This window comes from Trachinotus anak, unplaced genomic scaffold (assembly GCF_046630095.1).
Source record: "Trachinotus anak isolate AG129_WGS33_773 ecotype Australia unplaced genomic scaffold, CSIRO_AGI_Tana_v1 ptg000021l, whole genome shotgun sequence".
In the NCBI taxonomy this organism is placed as follows: domain Eukaryota; kingdom Metazoa; phylum Chordata; class Actinopteri; order Carangiformes; family Carangidae; genus Trachinotus; species Trachinotus anak.
Genome location: NW_027273872.1, coordinates 13972155 through 13993395, shown reverse-complemented (window position 1 = coordinate 13993395; position 21241 = coordinate 13972155). Strand labels below are relative to the sequence as shown.

Sequence of the window (21241 nt, the reverse complement as noted above, 5' to 3'; positions counted from 1 at the left end):
CACACAAAGAACATACTTTGGATGCATATTTAAGTTGTTTCCAATGACAGGGTAAAAAATGTCCCATGAAGCTCCTTTATGAGATTTTACTACCCAAATTCAAAGCAGAGCACAGAGCTAAAAAATAAAGAAGTTTCAGTGATAGAAATGAATTTGAATCTTTACCTCAATGAACAGTATAATGTTTAAAACCCATTACTGCTGCATTTTTTTTTCCTTTAAAGATGATATAGTAATCAGTCTGGGCTTCCATGCTCTAGTATAATTCCAATGCAATTCCATGCAGCGCTGCTATGCTTTAATAGCTTTCCATTATTTGAACTGGGCAGACAGTGCAGCCTTCGAGCCTCTATTGTAGAGCAGCTAATGCTTTAAGCTGCCTGCGCATTGTTATGCGTACAAAATCAATTAAGTGACTAAATAGGTCATTTACAGCTCAGCACTGAAAATATGTGATCTCGGTGTGTGTGTGTGTGTGTGTGTGTGTGTGTGTGTGTGTGTGTGTGTGTGCTGCATCTATCTCAGGAGCTATACTGAGTGTATGTGGGGATAATTCTTTGGGTTAGAAGTATTGTAGTTACACTTTTTTTTTCAGAGAAATGACACAATTTTCTCAAACTGTATTCAGACAAATGATAGATAGATAGATAGATAGATAGATAGATAGATAGATAGATAGATAGATAGATAGATAGATAGATAGCATAGAAGAACAACTAAGGCTACTTGGCTAAGATGGATATTTTTGCAGTGGAGCTGGCAGAACCGGTTAGAGCCATAGCTGAAAACCATTTCATTAGGCCTATTCCAAACTTATCACCTGTGAGTCACTGTGAGTCAGGTCGCTGAGTTTTGCCCGTGGGTGAGTGGGTGGGAGTGTGGGTCGCTGGGACGGACGGAGGGAGGAGGGAGGCGGGACGTGCAGAAGTTGTCCATGTCTGGAGAACGCACCGCGAGTCCAACCTCTCCACGCTCCGGAGCGCAGAGGAAAATGTTGCTCTGATCTTCAGGCTGCGCAGACTCCTGTAGCGGGTTACTGACAAGAATCCCCTCATCAGCGTCATCTGTTATCCGTAGGAAGCGTCGCCAAGCGTCGATGTATCGATGAATTTCCCCGGGAAACTAACGTACGTGCTCCTGCTGGTGCTCGTCGCAGCGCAAGGTAAGACACGGCGCGCCGTGGATCAGTGCTGGACCCGCAACGCCAGAAGTGCCGCTGTACTCGTTACTTTAGGCTTAGCGTCACTTCATGGTGTTAGACCTGTGAGCGGTTCGTGACCTTGCTTGTGAAATCAGTTTTACCACCTCAGGTGAACTTCCCTTGAGCGCGTCTGAGAGAAAACAAACCGCTTTTATTCCCAGTTCAGAAAGCAAAGCTTGATAAAAACCGGTCGGGATAATTCTGTGTTTGGAAAGGCAGGTACACTTCTCTTTTCTCTCACTTTTCTCTGTTCAGTTTATCCTGAGAGTCCAGGAAGCCCACCCCCACCCCTCCACTCCCACCCCCAAATCTCCTATATGCTCTCAAAACTTGTACTATGGTGAAGGCTATGTGGTGGGGGCCCCTAATCGGATCTGTTGGCACGGAATAATTCAGACAAGATACCTTAACATGCACACAGGGTTCAGTGTCCCCGGGAGCTGATGATCTGTGATGGTGACATGTCGCATTATGGCTAATACCTCAGCCCCTGGAGCTACTGTGAGGCACCCATGCATGAACAAAACAAGCCAAGGCATGGATGACATACATTTCTCCAACAGCAGCCCGTTAACTGTCAGTGTTGATTTCATCCCTGAATCTTCCAGATGTGCAGGGGACGTGGGCCCCCTCCACCCACTGAGGTCAGAAATCAGAGTCAGGTACAGTGCATTACAGTGAGCTCAAACACATTTCAGAAAGTGGATGGTTGCCAGTGGTCTCTAACAAGTAGTAAAAGTTACAGTGGAAGCTCTGAGGAAAAGTGTGATTTAATATCTGTAGTTTGTGACATTAAATCACAACTGGATCACTTTGGCACACATTTTGTGTGATTTATTTTGCCGTCTGTGTGAATCATCTCCTTCACAGCCTATTTCTTATTCTCTAAGGACTTGAGCTCATGTAAGGCTGCCAGTCCCCCCGTGCGCTTTAAAACAGCAGATACTGAAGCGGGGTCCTTGAGTGGCTCCCAAGGGACCCAGAGCAGAGCAAAGACTAGATGAACACTTTAAAGCAAAACTTTTATGCTGTGCTATGCTGTGTAACTGAATTGTTATTTTAATCCTGAATGTTACCTCTTTCACATCCACAAAGAGGACGCAGAAACAGGTTTCCTGGGAGAGTGTCTTCACAGATGGGAGCACCCAGACTAATGGGGAGCCTATCTGTCTATGTGTAGGATCAATAACTTGCTTTAAAGTGGTAAATATTTTTTGGCAGTGCATTTGTTCAAACATTGTGGGATGTACTTTAATGTCTTTTTCTGTGGATGCTCTGCTGCTGAAGTTAAAGTTTCTGTCCTATAAATGCAGAGATCAGTAACTACAGGAGTACTTCAGATGAGAAAAAGAGTTGAAAGTTTTCAGGCAGAGGTATTGGTTTCATTTATGCATCTTTAGGCTTAAAAATAGTATCTATGTGCTAACACGTTCAGCTTTCTTGTCTATTGTAACTTCTTTGTTTAAGGAAATAAACTGATTATTTAAGGACAATAGTCCCTATGAATTAAATATCTCGGATTTGCTGGGCATCTGCTGGTCCATGTACTGCTGTTATTAAAAGTTATATAAAAATAATTTTAATAAATCAATTTACAATTTAACACATCTAAAATTTTAATTTAAACAGTATCTTAACCACACTAAATCATATGAATTTCACTAGCTCTTGACACTCTGCTTAGCTAGTTAGCTTTAGTGTGGGTTTTATTCCTTGACAAGCTTCATTTAATTAGCGGTTATGTGAAATAACAAATAACACACTGAATTACATAGATTTACGTCCATTAGATTCAGTAAATTTTTTTGCGATTACAGATAAGCGCCAGGAAAAACAGCTGTGTAAATAATTTAGTTTTAGCTTTAACTTTAGGTGAGCTTTGGCCATCATTTTCCCCAGCTAGCTCTCACTTGATATACTGCAGCTAACTTGCTTGCTTTGTCTGGCTGTTCCTGCAAAATTAAAAAGCTGTTTTCATAGAAATTCAACATTCAGTTTTTAAATGAATTTTCAGCAAATATGCACTTTTTAGGGTAGTGGCCTATAAGTGGCATGTTTCTTGGTTTGTTGAAACATGATGGGTATTGCTGGTCATACTAAACACCCAAGTCTTCTTCAATTTACCCCAAACCAACAGAAACTTTTCCTGGGACTGACCTAGGAGATACAGCATGCTTTAGAGACCGTAGGAGGTGTGATTATTCTGGCTATAGATTGGATCACGTCTATGGTATATGAACATGTTGTGACTTCTTCATTGTAACAGCGAGTATGTCCCAGATGTGGTACTCTGAGTCCCCCCGTGGGAGCAGCACTAAGTGTCTTTGTATTGTCACGCTCCAGTCATCATGTGAAATACACTGGCTTCACACATCCTGTAACTTGATGCAGACTACCTCACTTCTCTCTTTCTCTGCCTCACCCTGTCACTCTCTTCAGTTGGATGGATTTGTCGCTTTGCCCTTGAACTGGGCGAAATTCAAAAGGAACAAGAAAACAGTGCTATGACGGGGTAGCAACGTCAATACTCTCACAGCAGAACAGATTTTGCCCAAGTTAGGGGAAATCTACTTTGTATTTTTTCTAGTTAGAGGTGGTTAACTTAAGTAAAAACCAGAAAAATGACAGGATTTTGCCCTCACCTTCATCTTTCCCACACACTATCCTCCACTTCCTTCCCTCAATCCCTCATTGGCTGTGGGGGCTTTTGTATGATTTTGAACAGGGGCTGTGTATGCAGATAAGTGCCTGAAAAATACACAGTGACACACACACACACACACACACACGCGCACACACACACACACACTCCCAGTGGGGGTCTGATTAGTGGGCTGCAGAAGGTATTGTCTCCTGCCATCCAGGATCAAGTGATTTGTCCCCATAACAGAGGAAATGCTGATCCTGCAGTCCATAGGATTTGGGCATTTTAGTCAAAAATAGACTCTGGTTGGAGTGGCTTGGAGGTAAGGAGTGAGGGATCTGTACAGCAAGGGGTTGGTAGTTGACATTCAAAATAAAGTCACAGCCTGTGGGATAGACTGTGTTTCACATAGACATATTCCAGGACATCATGGGGTCCTTAAAGATTGAGATGAAAATGAGTGAAATTGCATGATGCATTTCCCCGCAGCACCTTTCGCCTGCATCATCTCCAGCAGAAACAGCTGAGAGAGATGTCAAGCCATGCCTGCATTATACTGATCTGATCCGCATCATGTTTCAGGCTTGACCCTTTATTTCACTCTACTGTGCATTTTAAAAGGCTGCAGCTGCATGTTTACAGTATAAAGAGGATGTACCTTATTTATCCAAGAGAGCAGCAAGAAACACACACACATAAATATGTTTATATATATATACTTAGTTGAAAAAATAAGACATCACAACTGAATGTTTTCAGTCAAAAGAGGTTGCAGCATAGCCAACAGAGGGAAAAAAATTAATGTTCTTTCTTTCACCAGCATTCAAAATGCTTTATATTAAGCCTCTGTAGCTTTTATCTAAGTCTGCTTGTATCGAGTGTTCTGCTTGCATCGCAGCATCATCAAGCATATTTGCCTCTCTGCCAGACTTAAATGCTCTTCTGAGCTTGGAACTACAGAACAGCTCTCTGGTTTCTCTCCCAGAAGCAATATAGTTGTATTTAAGTCTGACAGGCGATCACTGTGTGTGTGTGTGTGTGTGTGTGTGTGTGTGTGTGTGTGTGTGTGTGTGTGTGTGTGTGTGTGTGTGTGTGGCTTAAGGACTGTGTGGTGGCTTGAGGATCCTCTTAACACGATTGTCATGTGATTATTGCAACCAAACCCCCCACTCCTTCCCTTGCACACATACTGTGTGACCACCACAGGCAGAAGCCTTATTCCACCCCCTATGGATTGGCTTACACCATCATACTCCCCTCCAACCACCACCACACACACTTTCTCTCTCTTTTTCACAGACATCCTCCTCCAGACAGCCCTGCTGCCTGATTCCTCTGGGGCATCCTGGTCTTCAGTGCTGGCAATGAATTGAGTCACGCTTTAGGATGGAGGGAGAGAGGGTGAGAAATAGAAAGCTAGAGATGAGGTTGAGTAAGATGCCTCACGTGGACTACTAGGATATCCAAACATTTTTCGCTAACTTTGCTTTCCCCATTCCTCTTTCATACCACTCATTATTTTCTATTCCCTGGTTTCTTTTTCTCTTGTGTTTTCTATCATGCGTTTGTGTAGTGTCTAAAACACTCTGTCAAGATGATAACACACACAAAGGAAGGTATTACAGGTCACACTGTTTCATGTTATAGCATTATTTATTATTTATTCATTACTAAAACTAAATTAGACCTTCAAAATATGTCAGATCTTTCTTGTCATGTTTTGCAAATGCTCAGTACATTTGGTTACACAAGTCTAGGCTCCAAAACTTTAATCTTCGCTCTTTACCTAATGACTTAACAGAAAGAAATTAAGCTCCATTCTAACAGATCCATACTACATCAGTGTCATTGATAATCATATCAATCATAATATACAATATTTCATGATTAGTTTCCTATCTTCAATCTTATGTTCAAAGCGTCCTTGTCTTTCAATCCCACCTCTGTTTTTGCACAAGTTTGCTATTTTCAAGAAACAGCGGCCTTGGCATTTCAATTGTCTGCAGTGGTCTTGTTGAACTTGTCGGTTTAAACTTGATCTCTGTATTCTTGAAGGTATTCTTGAGAAATGGAACAGGCCCAGCATCATGTGCTATGATCAACAGAAGCGAAGAACACTGTACACTAACCCTAACACTAAAATATGAGAGGTTCTCCGGTTTTAATGTCCAAGCTTCCAGCTCAGAATCGATCAGTAGTAAACCCTCCATTGATCCATCCAGCCATTCATCCATTTTCCATTCACTTGTCTATGTCTGGGTTGTGGAAACACAGCCCAACATCCTTTCCTTATGAATTTGATGGATTCCTAGAACTTGTCAGGAAATTTAATCTCTCCAGCTTGTCCCGGGCCTACCCCAGAGTCTTCCTCACGCCAGAGGGAGGAAACTGTCATTTACCATCCTGAGTGACTTCTGGCAGGAAGAGTGGGAGGAACTCCTCCTGTCTCTCAGTTCTTAACAACGCCTTAAAGAGCAAACATAGCCAAAAAGTCATTTTATCCACTTATATCCATTATTTTATTGCTGAAGTACTCAGGGCTTGAGGCTGAAGGTGAAGGTCAGGCTGAAGATGGGCTGGTTAACTTTGTCACAATTCAATCTCTTTTAGCAGCTCCTTATCTTGCCTGGGGATAATCAGACAATTAAGCCTAAGTAGTTAAAACAGGGAAGAAAAGGCTTGTTCTGTTGAGTATAAAAATGATATTGTAGGAAAGCCATTTTCAATATTCAAAGCAACTGCACTGCAGATACTCGTCACGTGTCTTTTGCAAGGTTTTCAGACTGCAAGGTGTCTCAGAGTTCTTCCCACACTTCGTGGTTGTTTGATATCAATACACATTAGATATTTTTCTGTTTCTTTTCTTCCATAAAACTGCTTGCTGCTGTTGAATTGACATCACATCTCTTAACAGAGCTCTAGGTTAATTCTTAATTTCCTTGTTTTACAACATAGAGTATTATACAGGACTTAAATAACATTGCAGAAATTTTTTTCAGGCATTTCAGGTTATGTTGATTTAACGTTGTGTGTCCTGCTGATGTATACACAAGTGAATTCTGTAGTTTGAACTAATATAACTGCAAGCTATGCAGTTTCTACAGGGATAGATTGGAGAATATGGCAACACTTAGAAAGAATATACTTAAAAACAGATGCAAAGGGGTTATATGTAACAAGGCAGTTGATGATTAAAGCTGTCTCAATGTTTTTCGAAAAAGAGCTTCTCCCAGTGTGTCTATGACTTTATCGTATGCCTCCGTCATTAACGAGTGCTCCAGGTATGAAGGCTACATACATCTATCCAACATATCAGCTGACAGTTGGAAAGTCACTTTTCCAATGACTTGAAATGAGTGGAAATCTTTAAGATTTGAAAATTGCTGTAGATTTGGGCCTTAAAAGCCCAGAAGTCTCCAAAATGATAACTTAAGACTGGTTCAGTCGATGCTGCTGTTGTGCGCGATCAACAGGCGAGCTCCAGCCTCAGTGCAGGGGAGATAGATAGACATTAGTACTGATTACTCAGTTACCTGCAGCTGCGACTGCAGCGCTGTGAAAAGCGCTGTGAACCCCCACTGCACAGACAACATTTCTAAACCGTGTTTCTGAGTCCAAAACAATACGCCGTGACATTTCCATCTCCTGCTGCAATGAAGCAATTCTCTAAATGCTCTAACTTTAGCTGCTTTTAAAACTAAACATATGGTCACCACAGCTGTTTAGTGTCTGTAAGTCACATTTAAGTTTTCAGTAGAATGGTTAAGTATTGAGTTTTATTTCTGATAGAGCAGTCTAACCTCCCTTTCCCTCCCATTTCCCTTTATCCTGGTGAGCAGCCTGGCTGTCTATCTGGCCCCCTTATTCATTACAGTTGTCAATAAATCCACAGGAACTGTTATGCCGGGCCACACAATATTTTGTTTTCTTTTTTTTGGGATGAGGTTGGTGTCAGATTAGTTGACTGTGGAGTCATTAATTCTTGCTGTGACTTGGCAAGTGGAAATAAACCAAATTATTCACAGCTTCCTCAACCTGCTTGATGTACACAGGTGATTGGGAAGGAAGTGCTAGGGACTGACTTAATACCAGTGCTCTCTTTTTCTCACATTTAAACTGATTTGAATCATTTTTACACAAGGAAACATGAAGGCACACATTTATATGGCACTAAAAAATGAGCTTTCCATAACTGAATGAATATAAGGTAAAGTGGAAATTTTATAATGACGTTGATAAAGACTGTAGTAAATGTGGATCTGATCGACACCTGAGTCATGTGAAGAAGTCAGCACTGGGACTGATACCAATCCAGTGTATCAGACCGAAGCATTGCTACCTGGCATCACCAACATCTTTTCTCTTGTGCTTCGCCATGTTTACAGTTATGTGAGGAAAACTGCTCCATGCGCCACTAGTCATTGTTGAAGGACACATTATGGAAGTTGTCACATAGGTGAGAAGTGAGGAAAAAAATGAAAAAAATATGACAACACCCCACGTCTGTGATGTAGGGCCTTTGATTACCGTTCTGATGGTCTGATTCCAACATTAAAGGCTTCACATGCTCAAGTTTTGTTCTGACAATTTATAATAATCATATTATTGGATTGGGCTACTTATATATACTATTGCCTCATTAGATCATCTTTAAAAATGTCTTCTATTTTTTCTTTTTATAAAAATGGGAATTTACTCACATTGTCTTGTAACATATGAAAAGAATCTGCCGTCGAAGCTCCTACATCTTCTCAGATTAAAGCATGGAAGCAAGGAACTACTGAATTTCATGCATCAGTGAAATAAATCATGCTGTTCAGAGTGGACCAAATTAAAGGTGAAAGGACATACTGTACATAAATAGGAACATGGCACACACACATACACACATATAAGCAAACCAAGCAATAAGGGTTATAACATGCACCATATACTTGATGGGATAGTCAAAGCACATGCAGTAATCAGTGTGGATCCTCTTATGCGTCATTCAGCATGTCACGGTCAGGCCATCAAAAACCCTCGAGAGCAGAGACACGCTATCTAGCTTTTCTCTGCTCGTTCTCCCTGTCACTTTTCTCCTCCTATCTCTTCTCTCCACTCTCTCTCTCTTTGTATCTTTTTTCCATGCACTCGCACTCACTGTCAGCAGTGTATTATTGGAGGGTAATTAGTTCCTTCAGAGTGTCCACCACTTGCTCCCAGGCTCATCCTGTTAAGCACATGCCTGATCAAAGACAGGCCTTGGCTTTTCCTGCAGCTTTAGGCTCCTGTAGTCACGAGAGACAGACTCACTGTTTGGCTTGCTAATTCTAAATCAATGTGGCTATTTAAGGGTGAAATGCATGACTGCTTGGCTTGGCTTCTTCCGCATTAGAAGAAAGGCTTGTCACTTTGTTAGAGCATCACAATGACAGGGAAAGGAAAGAGCACACGTCTGGTTAAATGTAAGATAACTGTCAAGTTGATTTCACGTGATTTTCACAGACTCATCTGTGGGATTATTGGACATTTTGGTCAGAGGTGCACTGACCGTTGCTCTCGCAGTGAAACGCCGGAGGAGAGGAAAACGTGCCGGTGCGCTTGCGCGTCTCCGCCGGCGCGGACTCCGCACACCTCTCCCAGGTATCTTTCTCTCCAACGTGCGTTCACTGCCCAACAAACTGGATGAACTTCAGCTACTGGTGCAGAAGAACAGAGACTTTTCCTCATCTGCCGTCCTGTGCTTCACGGAGACGTGGCTGTGTGGATCGACTCCGAACTCTGCGCTGGAGCTGGCCGGCTTCCAACTCTTCAGAGCGGATCGCGACACAGAGCTGTCCGGCAAAACCAAAGGTGGAGGAATCTGCTTTTATGCAAACAGTGGCTGGTGCAAAGACGTGACAGTGATCCTGCAGCACTGTTCTCCTGACCTGGAGACTTTCATCATAAACTGCAGGCCCTTCTACTCCCCCCGTGAGTTCACCTCAATCATCCTGGTCGGTGTTTACATCCCACCACAGGCCAACGTGCAGGAGGCACAGCGGGCGCTCGCCGACCAGATACTGTGTGTGGAGCAGACCAACCCGGACTCCGTAGTTATTGTCCTTGGTGACTTTAACAAAGGGAACCTCAGCCACGAACTGCCCAAATACAGACAGTTTGTTAATTGCCCGACCAGAGAGGGGAACACTCTGGACCACTGTTACACCACAATCAGTGGTGCTTATCACGCCGTCCCCCGGGCTGCACTGGGCCACTCTGACCATGTCATGGTCCACCTGATTCCCACATACAGGCAGAAACTAAAACTGTGTAAACCTGCTGTGAGGACATCAAAGCAGTGGTGCAGTGAAGCCATAGAGGATCTGCGGGCATGTTTGGACTGCACTGACTGGGAGGTGTTCAGGACTGCTTCCAACAGTCTGGATGAGTTCACAGAGGCTGTGACGTCATACATCAGCTTCTGTGAGGACTGCTGTATCCCATCACGCACCAGGGTGAGTTATAACAATGACAAACCCTGGTTCACAGCTAAGCTCAGTCAGCTCAGGAGGCAAAAGGAGGAAGCTTTCAGGAGTGGGGACAGGGACAAGTTTAAAGAGTCCAAGTACAGGTTTAGCAAAGCGGTGAGAGAAGCTAAACGACTGTACTCTGAGAAACTTCAGCTCCAGTTCTCAGCCAATGACTCTGCTTCTGTCTGGAAAGGGCTCAGACAGATCACTAACTACAAACCTAAACCCCCCCACTCCATTAATGACTTCCGTCTGGCCAACGATCTGAATGAGTTCTACTGCCGCTTTGAAAGACAGTGGGACAAGCCTGACACTAACCTCCACATCAGAGCCACATCAGAACCCCCCTCCTCCTCCTCTACCAAAGGAACGTCTCTCTCTATCCTGGAGAGAGATGTCAACAGGCTTTTTAAGAAGCAGAACCCCCGCAAAGCAGCCGGTCCTGACTCTGTCTCTCCATCATCCCTGAAGCACTGTGCTGATCAGCTGTCTCCAGTGTTCACGGACATCTTCAACACCTCACTGGAGACCTGCCACGTGCCAGCCTGCTTCAAATCCTCCACCATCATCCCTGTCCCCAAAAAACCAAGGCCCACAGGACTAAATGACTATAGACCCATTGCCCTGACCTCTGTGGTCATGAAATCATTTGAGCGTCTTGTCCTGTCCCACCTCAAATCCATCACTGACCCACTCCTGGACCCCCTGCAGTTCGCCTACAGAGCCAACAGGTCTGTAGACGACGCCGTCAACATGGCTCTCCACTTCATCCTCCAGCACCTGGACTCCTCAGGGACCTATGCCAGGATCCTGTTTGTGGACTTCAGCTCTGCCTTCAACACCATCATCCCGGCTCTGCTGCAGGACAAGCTCTCCCAGCTGAGCGTGCCTGACTCCACCTGCAGGTGGATCACCGACTTCCTGTCTGACAGGAGGCAGCACGTGAAGCTAGGAAAGCACGTGTCTGACTCCCAGACCATCAGCACTGGATCCCCGCAAGGCTGCGTTCTTTCTCCTCTGCTCTTCTCCCTGTACACCAACACCTGCACCTCCAGCCATCAGTCTGTCAAGCTCCTGAAGTTTGCAGACGACACCACTCTCATTGGACTCATCTCTGATGGCGATGAGTCTGCCTACAGGTGGGAGACTGAGCGTCTGGTGACCTGGTGCAGGCAGAACAACCTAGAGCTAAACGCTCTGAAGACAGTGGAAATGATAGTGGACTTCAGGAAGAGCCCAGCCCCACCCACCCCCATCACCCTGTGTGACTCCCCCGTGGCTACCGTGGAGCATTTTCGCTTCTTGGGAACCACCATCACACAGGATCTCAAATGGGAGCTAAACATCAGCTCCCTCATCAAAAAAGCTCAGCAGAGGATGTATTTCCTGAGGCAATTGAAGAAGTTCAACCTGCCAAGGACTATGATGGTGAACTTCTACACCTCCATCATCGAGTCCATCCTCACCTCCTCCATCACCATCTGGTACGCTGCTGCCACGGAGAGGGACAATAACAGACTGCAGCGTATCATCCACTCTGCTGAGAAGGTGATTGGCTGCAATCTTCCGTCCCTCCAGGACCTGTACGCCTCAAGGACTCTGAGGCGTGCAGGGAAGATTGTAGCTGACTCCTCCCACCCTGGACACAAACTCTTTGAGACACTCCCCTCTGGCAGGAGGCTGCGGTCCTTCAGGACCAAAACCTCTCGCCACAAAAATAGCTTCTTCCCATCTGCTATTAGCCTCATCAACAAGGCTAGAGAGCCCCACTGTTGCTGATCAATTGCACCAATCACCAGAAAAAATTCCTTGTATGTGAAAACATACTTGGCAATAAAACTGATTCTGATTCTGATTCTGATTCTGATTCTGATTTTCATCATCAGAGGCAAAGACAGTTTTGTCCGCAATGACTAACAACTTTGTAAAGCTTGAGGCAAGTGAGCTGATAAAAGACAAGACACATTTTGTCACGCCTTCTGGAGCTGTTTTTGACAATCTTTATGGTCATTATTTGGCCAGGTTAAAATCCCTGATCCCTAAACTTTGCACCCGTGTCATCATCAGGTCAAAATTTTAACACTGCCAGCACCTAGCTGTACTTTGTGGTTAGTGCTAATTAGCAAATCTTAGCATGCTAATGTGCTAAGCAAAGATGGTGAACAAGGTAAACATTATATCTGCTAAATATCCACATGTTAGCATTGTCATTGTGAGCATATTAGCATGCTGATGTTGGCATTTAGTTCAAAGCATCACTGTGTTTAAGTAAAGCCTCATGGAGCTGCTAGCATGACAGACTCTCTCATTTCAATGTGAAGTTTTGCTTGACCTGAAACATCATCAGATCGAATATGTTGCATAACAGATCGAAGCTTTATGAGGCTATTATATTGTAAATATAACTCAACATCTGGATCAGGCGTGCCCTGGAATTTAACTGTATGTTTGTAAAAGCGAGAAAACTCTTCATTAATTATCTTTCGTCATAAATGTTTTTATCACTCACTGCCTGCAACTTTCACATGCACTCTCATTATGCACGCAAATGAACCCTTATGGTTGCCACAGGGAGTGTGGCAAACAGTAAATGTGAAGTGCTGAATCAACTGAGGAGAAAGTGCAAAGGTTATAATTAACCTCCTTTAAATGAAGGATGCTTAAGATCTTCAGTGGCAGAACAAAGGAGGGAATTAAGGGAGTGACTGTGCCAACAGACGAAGAAAAAAATGATTGGCTTTATTTTTTTATTTTTTTGTCATAGTGAACAAAAGGTCCAATTAATTGACTGATTTTAATTGCCCTGGTGTCCCCTCGGCCAATTAGAGGCTTAAACAAGGTTCTGGCAGTAGCAGTGAATCGGAGCAGCGGGCAGTTTTTAAGACAGGTACCAAAAGCTGAAATTACACAAGCATCTCTTGGGAGAGGCCTTTTCATTAAGCTTTAAGACTCAGCTCGCCTCTGTCAGTGACCTCAGAAAACTTCTAAAGAGTTCTGAAGCCACTATAATATAATGTAACTTTTTACCCATACAGCGTACTGTATCTAGATCTGACCTGTTCTAGTTTTATTTTTAGTTAACTTCTTGGAATAGTTTTGTATTTCCTGTTGAAATTAGCTTCACTGAAATCAAATCAAACTATTTCTTCTGATTTACTCCCTCAGATATCATTGGTTCATCAGACTGATGAAAGCAATGCAGATGGTGTTGTTTGGGGTAATAAAAATAACAGAATAAAAGCTGTACGACCTGATTTTCATTTATCTCAGAGGACTTCAATGGCTTCAGCCTCCACTGGTCTGCACCCTGCTGTGTGTTCTCTATCTAAATTTGAAATTAAATGAGACTCACACCTCACAATGAATCAAAGGAGGGACTGATAAAGATTGAAGTTTAATTGTAAGGGTGATAAATGGGGATAAATTAAATCATTGCATACTCTCCCATTTGCTGCAGCATTCTGTCATTGTTTTGATTTGGACCTTTATGTGGGACTTAATATTGTCTGGAGTCCTTTGTGTGTTTGTTTGTGGTTTTATGTGCACCAGATGTTGTGATTATATAAGTGCTGTTAGCGTTTTAGAGATTGAATTTTCTACCTAGTCTACCCCTGAGATGTGGAGGTCCCCTGTGATTTAAATTAAAATTGTACTGTGGTTGAAGAGGTGTCTTCACAGTGTTTCTGAAAAATGATTGTTAGGCTGTAACATTTGGTGACATGATTCAGATTTAAATAGCTCCTAAAATAAGCATCAAGGGATAAAATTCAATTCAGACGGTTATTTCCCTTGGCCTTGGCGAGGCTGATTTGTAAACACAGAGTAAATGAACAAGTCTCCTAAAATGAGAAACTAGACAGACTGTAATCTCTCATCTGCAAGATACAATTGTACTCCCAACAGCAATAAATGGAAGAACTGCTTCATATGTAGCTGTATAGACAGTGAAAATGAAATTGTTTGAGCATATAGGTTCTTCAGCAAATTATGTTTTTTGAAGGTACCATCCCAACTCAAAGTCTACATATATTCTCTCTTTCAAAGTCTGTCTCTCTATAGAAAACAACAACTGCACTTACAGTCCAGCCATGCTAGCTTTGATTAACTGGTTGTTTAGCCTGTAATTAGTTTATATTTTCACTACATATTTTTGATCAGTTGCAACGTTTGCTGTGAAAGACTGCCTCCAAAACCAATTTGTGGATAACCTACGCAGTGTTTCAGTTGTTCTTCCCTGTACCAGTTTCAGTGATGGGACATGACACACAAATTATTAAGAGATGATAATGAGGAAGATGATGAAGAGTAAGCTGATGGGAAAATGTCACTGTAAAGTTGTGAACCAGTTTTTCATGCTTCTGCTTCAGTTCTGAGTCAACTGACTCACAGAAAGATCGTGTCCCATTAAAGGACCATGTTTTATTTAGATGTTGTCAAGGAAACAAACCTTTTCAGTGAATGTGGCTATTTGTGTGTATATGGGTTGTGCCCCATTTGCCCTCTTGGTGAAGCACATTCTCCTCCATCTCTAAAATGGTTCATGTAGCTCACTAAGTGCAGGTTTGATGGGTTGGGACTGTGTCTAATAATGTGTGCACCACTTCTTGACTTGAAAGCTATAGAGGTCTCTGCTTTAGAAAAGAAATAATTTGTTGTTGGTTGTCTCAGTGTTTGTGTTTGAAGAATATCACTCAGTCAGTTCAAAATCCAAGGGCATACAGAAAGACTAACAGCATCTCAATGGCCAACATGGAACTAACTAACTACTGTTGGTATCCTGTGTTTAGTTAACCAGAACAAAAAGGTTATAGAGGATTTGCATAGAGGGCTTGGAGCCACCATTGAAGCCACTGGCAGTGTTTCTGTGGTTGTGCTGGTGGGGTGAGTGTGTTGCTGTCCCAAGAGAGGCAACATTTTCTGCTTGGACGGGTGTGGGTCTATGCACCATTCAAGGCATCAGTGTTTCTAGTGGCAGTTGCCCACAATATGACCTTCAATCCAGCCTTACAAAGGGCACAAACACTTGTGAAGACACGCTCAGGGACACGTCATTCTTTATCTATTTAAAGCATTTTGTATTTGGAGATATGCTAAAAGCTTTTAGGCTTTGCCTTCACTGTTTAAACATGCAGCTGAAATGCCTCTTATAACACTATTCGATCTCTCACGGCCTTCATTCCATCGACAGCAAAGAGAAATAGATTAAACATTTGAGGGGTCATTTCACCATTTCCATTTTCCCCACTCATCTCAAGGCTTTGGTTAATTTGCCCCCAGAACTCCCAGGAGCATTTCTCTCAAAACTTCAGAAATTAAGTAAAACATTGGCACACTTAAATATCCCTATTAGTGAATGGGAAAATGTACTTTTTGTAGGGGTGTGTGTTGCTTAGCCTGCCTGCTGTAGGTAGAAAGCGAAAGAGAGAGCATTGAAGAAATGTCCTATGTAAGAGAGCAACACTTTTTAATGGTTTAACCTCTAATGAGAACGTAACAATCATCTATAATATTTTGTTTAGAAGACACTAATGTTAAATCATTTTGAGTGTCTGACCTTTTCGTAATGTTGCAGTCAGGTTAAATTTTCTTGCAGTTATGGTCTTGGCAGGCTTCTCAACACCCACATTTTAATACAGTAGATTTAAAGTTACATTATTTCCCCTTGTCTCTGTGACTTTATGCCATTACAATTGTTCATAATCTTCCTCTTCCATTTCTTCCTCTTCCTCATCTCTGTTTCATTAGGCTGCTTTTCATCTAAAGCAGAGGACAGATTATTTCGGAGGTTGTTCCGGAGGTACAACCAGTTCATCCGACCGGTGGAAAATGTATCTGATCCAGTCACAGTGGAGTTTGAGGTCTCCATATCGCAACTGGTCAAAGTGGTAAGAATAGAGAATGAACAACTAATTGACTTTAATAAAAAAAATAACATGTTTTATGAAAGCACATGGATCATTCATTCATCTAAGTTCCTTTTTGCTCTGATGACTAATTTGTCCATTTCCTCTTCACAGGATGAGGTGAATCAAATTATGGAAACCAATCTGTGGCTGAGACATGTGAGTGATATTCATCCTACATGTGATGTCTGTCAAATTATTTGCACAACACTAAATTACACTAAGTTTCACCCGTCTTTCAGGTGTGGAATGACTACAAACTGAGATGGGTCCCTGTTGAGTACGACGGAATTGAGTTCATACGAGTTCCTTCCAATAAGATTTGGAGGCCAGACATCGTTTTGTACAACAAGTAAGTTTTGTTCACCCCAACCCTAACCCATCATAGGTAACCACATTAACCCACCAGGTGGCTCTTTGGCAGTGGTACCATGATGTAGTTAGCCCTCTTATGTTTTCATAAGATTACATCTTATTCTTCTAATGTTATTTATTTATGCTCACCATCTTCTGACCTTTTGAGGTAAATGCTGTAATGGCCTTTAAGTGAAATGACATTTACATCTTCTTGAAAACACTCTCTCACAGTGCCGTGGGTGATTTCCTTGTAGAAGACAAAACCAAGGCTCTGCTTAAGTTTGATGGCACCATCACCTGGATTCCTCCGGCTATTTTCAAATCCTCTTGCCCCATGGACATCACCTATTTCCCCTTTGACTACCAGAACTGCTCTATGAAGTTTGGCTCCTGGACCTATGACAAGGCTAAGATTGACTTGGTGCTCATTGGCTCAAAGGTCAGTGGGCTCAAAGGTTAATGGCCAGAAGAAATCCTGGCCATTAACAGTTGGGCAGTTTTATTCCACATGACATATTTGCTATACAGTATGTTGCTTTTTTGTGGACTGGTATTTTGTTTTTTGTGAGAACTTTCTAATGCTAAAGGTATCAGCAAGAACATTTTACTACTAAGCCACAAATACCTTTTTTACCTCATTTTCTCAATTTGGGCAAAAAATTTTATGAGACATCACAGTTTACAAACTTCTGAGAACTTCTGAACATGTTGAACTGTCCACATTTTGTCACTTTGAACTGGCTTGATTTTGAATTTCACAGAAACTGTGAAATCTAAAAATAACTTTTCACTTTTGCATTTTCGCAGGTAAACCTGAAAGACTTCTGGGAAAGTGGAGAGTGGGAGATCATCGATGCTCCGGGATACAAGCATGACATCAAGTATAACTGCTGTGAGGAGATCTACCCGGACATCACCTACTCCTTCTACATCCGCCGCCTGCCGCTCTTCTACACCATCAACCTCATCATCCCTTGCCTCCTCATCTCCTTCCTCACAGTGCTGGTCTTCTACCTCCCCTCTGACTGTGGCGAGAAAGTCACCCTGTGCATCTCCGTCCTCCTCTCCCTCACTGTGTTCCTGCTGGTCATCACCGAGACCATCCCGTCAACATCACTCGTCATCCCTCTGATCGGCGAGTACCTCCTGTTCACCATGATTTTTGTCACACTCAGCATCGTCATCACTGTCTTTGTGCTGAACGTACACTACCGCACCCCCATGACTCACACAATGCCAGAGTGGGTGAGGGCTGTGTTCCTTGGGGTCCTGCCCAGGGTGATGCTGATGAGGCGTCCTATCGACCAGGGCTGTTCCTCCCCTGCTATTACAGCAGGGACAGGCGGAGCAGGAGGAGGGAGCAGTGGAGGAAAAAAGAAGAGAAAGAACAGCATAGGAGGGGGAAGTGGCACAGGAAGTGTAAGTGTTGGAGGTATAACTGGGGGTGTAGCCTGTCCACCGCTGGAGGGTGGCGCAGGGGGAGGAGGAGCCTCCTCAGCTGGTGGCTCCATGAACTGTGTGGAGTATGGTGAGATAAACCGTGACATGAACAGGGATATGAACAGGAGGTGCCCCTACAGAGGCAAGGAGGTACCGACTCCTGTTCCACCCCCGATGGTGCCCCCTCCTCCTCCCCAGGCACCCCAGACCCAGGGGCCCCAGGAATCGGAGCTGCCCAAACTGCCAAGGCCCCTGAATGCCCCGTCACCTGTCAACGCTGTTGTTGCCTTCTCCGTGGTCTCACCAGAGATCAAGCAGGCCATCGAGAGCGTGAAGTACATCGCAGAGAACATGAGAACTCGCAACAAAGCCAAAGAGGTGCGTAGACAGTTGTAACTGTCTGTTGTTTTCTGAAAAAGGACTGAAGAAAACATTAATATTGAAATGCATTTACTGTTGGTCATTTATTTTTTTCCCATAAGACTTAAACCATCATTCAGCAGAAAGTCTAATAATACTATAACAGTATAATTCACACTGAAAATCCCCATGTGTACAGTGAGAGAGAGCCTTGTTCTTACATGGTAATCTCTAGTCTTGCAAGAGAAAATAATAATACTAATACTCAATAGTGGAAAAGAAGCATATTGTTAAAGCTTTAAAAGGGAACACTGATTTTACACATCAGCCTGTTTACAGGAGTTGGGGAATTCTGCTGCATATGTGAAAGAAGTTGTATAAAGAGAGAGCTGTGTGAAATCTAACGAACTGCTTAAAGCGACATCACCTGACTCAGGGGGAGTTGGGGCCGAACAAGTTTGAAAATTAAAAAAATCTGGGGTTGTGGAGTTAGAAGGAAGCGAGCTCACCAGTCATCTGTAGTTGGTCCTCATCTCTGCTTGAGGCTAGTGGCTCGAGGCTACATTACCCACTATTAGCATACGACACCTGAGCCTGTTGACAGTTGAGTTTCATTGTGTGTAATGTAGGCTCCAGGTTTTTGAAATGGAAGAAGAATGCATGGAATAAAAAAGACAATATCTCTGGTTCAGCTGCATCTAGTATATTTATTAGATGCTCCACCTACTAGCTCCTAAAGGGAAACACAAACACAAGCATAAGACGAGGGAAAGACACAATCCAGAGGCCGTGGCACAACTAGAGAGCCATCACAGCTACACAAGCCTTAACTATAACTGCAAATCGTACCTTAACCATAACCTGGTCCTAGCCTAAAATCAAGTCTTAACACTAAAATAAATGGTCCCCTCTCATAGAATGGTGTGAACAGATTTTGTCTTCACAATGCACCCAGCCTGCATACAAACACACACAAAACAAAGCTGTACTGCATGTGTTTTATCTCTGCAGTGTCTGAATGTCTACCTAGCTTAGTAAATGGTGTAGAAACCATTTAGACGGAGCTATAAAGGGAGTGTAAAGCTGCTTGTTTGTTGCAGATGGAGGGCTTTGCTTTTGCCTCCTGCACACCCTGGATGCCCCTGATATGCTTGTTGCCTCAGCTCCATCTTTTCTTCGCTTCAGCTCCATCTTTTCTTTGAGGCATCTAGAATAGCCATACTGCCTCCTCTATAGGCAGACAATTGGCATTATGGTCAGTGCAGCCGTGATCCTATTGTTCACACCTGACTGATCAAGGAATACACACACACACACACACACACACACACACACACACACACACATACTGTAGAAACTCTAACAACAACCAGATGCATGGTAGTAAACACTGGTGGGTCTTTCATCTTATCTTACACATAAACACACACACTCCTTATAGCCATACCACTCTGTTGTTGACACAGTGAGATGCAGTGAATGTGGCGGTTTGTGTGTTTTTGTTACTTATACATACATCTAAAATCCTATCTTCCTCTCCTCAGGTGGAGGATGACTGGAAGTACGTCGCCATGGTCATCGACAGGATCTTCCTGTGGGTTTTTGTGACAGTGTGTGTGCTGGGAACTCTGGGACTCTTCCTCCAGCCGCTCATCAGCTTCTGGAAATGACACATTTGTCTTTGTCCTGCCTCTTTCTCTCTCTCTCTTTGTCTACTTCTGTCTGTCTGTGTAACCCTCTTGAATTAGAGTGGGAATTATCCTTCCTGCAGCTCTTTCACATCAAACTCTGGGCTGTCTTCTTTCTCCATTGCTGGCATTTGGTCTCTCCTCTTCCTGCCTCTTGCTCTTCTCTGGGACTCCATCATCATCCATCATTTCTCGCCCTCAGCTGTCTGTTTCCTCACATGACTTACTCACATTTCCCCATCCCTCCTTTTTCTTACCCTGTCAATGTGCATGCAGTGTTGTTATCCAGTCTTCTCCTCTACATTGCTGTTTTTTTTGCCCCAGACATGATTATCACATCTGCTTTCCTCCTTTTCTTCCCCTGTGTTTTCTCCTCTGACCTACCACTGCCTACAGCTTATCTCTTCATGGCCATCCTCTGTTTCCCACTGTGCTCGTTCTTCTCTGCATTCGCAATGTTATTGTACTGTCTGATACAATATTTAATATTTTCCAGTACTTACTAAAGTAATTATTGTTTTAATTACTGTGGAAGAACCTCTTAAGATGTGAATCACTAAGAAAGAACAATCTGAGTTTTGCAATACACTTCTGAGAAATGTGGAACAGTATGTTCCTCTATAATTTCTAAATTAAAGAAAATACTTAACTATTTTTTTGACAGCTGGTAATCATATGTTCGATCTTGTGATGTAAAGGTCATTTGATGGCTGCCACATTTTTTTTTCAGAAGGATTTGCTTGTTGTCAAATACCTGCAATTATCTCTATGTTTCTCTGTACATACCTTATTAAAATATAAGTGAGTTATGCATGACTTCTGAGAAGGACACTGGCTATGGTTGTATATCGTTGATGTTTTCCACATGTGGTCACATTTCATATAATGATGCACGACACATAAATTCACAACATGAGTGGAAACTTCAAATGTATAGAAACACTTTAATTTGCACAATGTAGAATAAGCTTGTAAAAAGACTTAAAAATGGCCAAACTGTCTCAAGTCATTTCTAATAATAAAGAACTTCCTGGACTCAAACTCTGTCTGGAGTTTCTATGTGTGTTTCCTCCAGTGTTCTCACTCACAATATAAAGATATAAAAGAAAGGAAAGAAAATAAAGTAAAGAAATGGAGTCTCTAAATTGAATGTT

General features: G+C 42.8%; 1 protein-coding gene across 1 annotated transcript; it reads left to right on the top strand.

The window, feature by feature from the left end:
• Window positions 1-944: 944 nt before the first annotated feature.
• Window positions 945-21128, top strand: LOC139606119 (neuronal acetylcholine receptor subunit alpha-3-like). The gene is made up of 7 exons (XM_071458142.1): window positions 945-1162; window positions 16085-16224; window positions 16357-16401; window positions 16485-16594; window positions 16831-17038; window positions 17407-18417; window positions 19944-21128. The coding sequence occupies exons 1-7, from the start codon at window positions 1105-1107 to the stop codon at window positions 20067-20069; spliced, it is 1698 nt and encodes a 565-aa protein (XP_071314243.1). The 5' UTR covers window positions 945-1104; the 3' UTR covers window positions 20070-21128.
• Window positions 21129-21241: the final 113 nt, after the last annotated feature.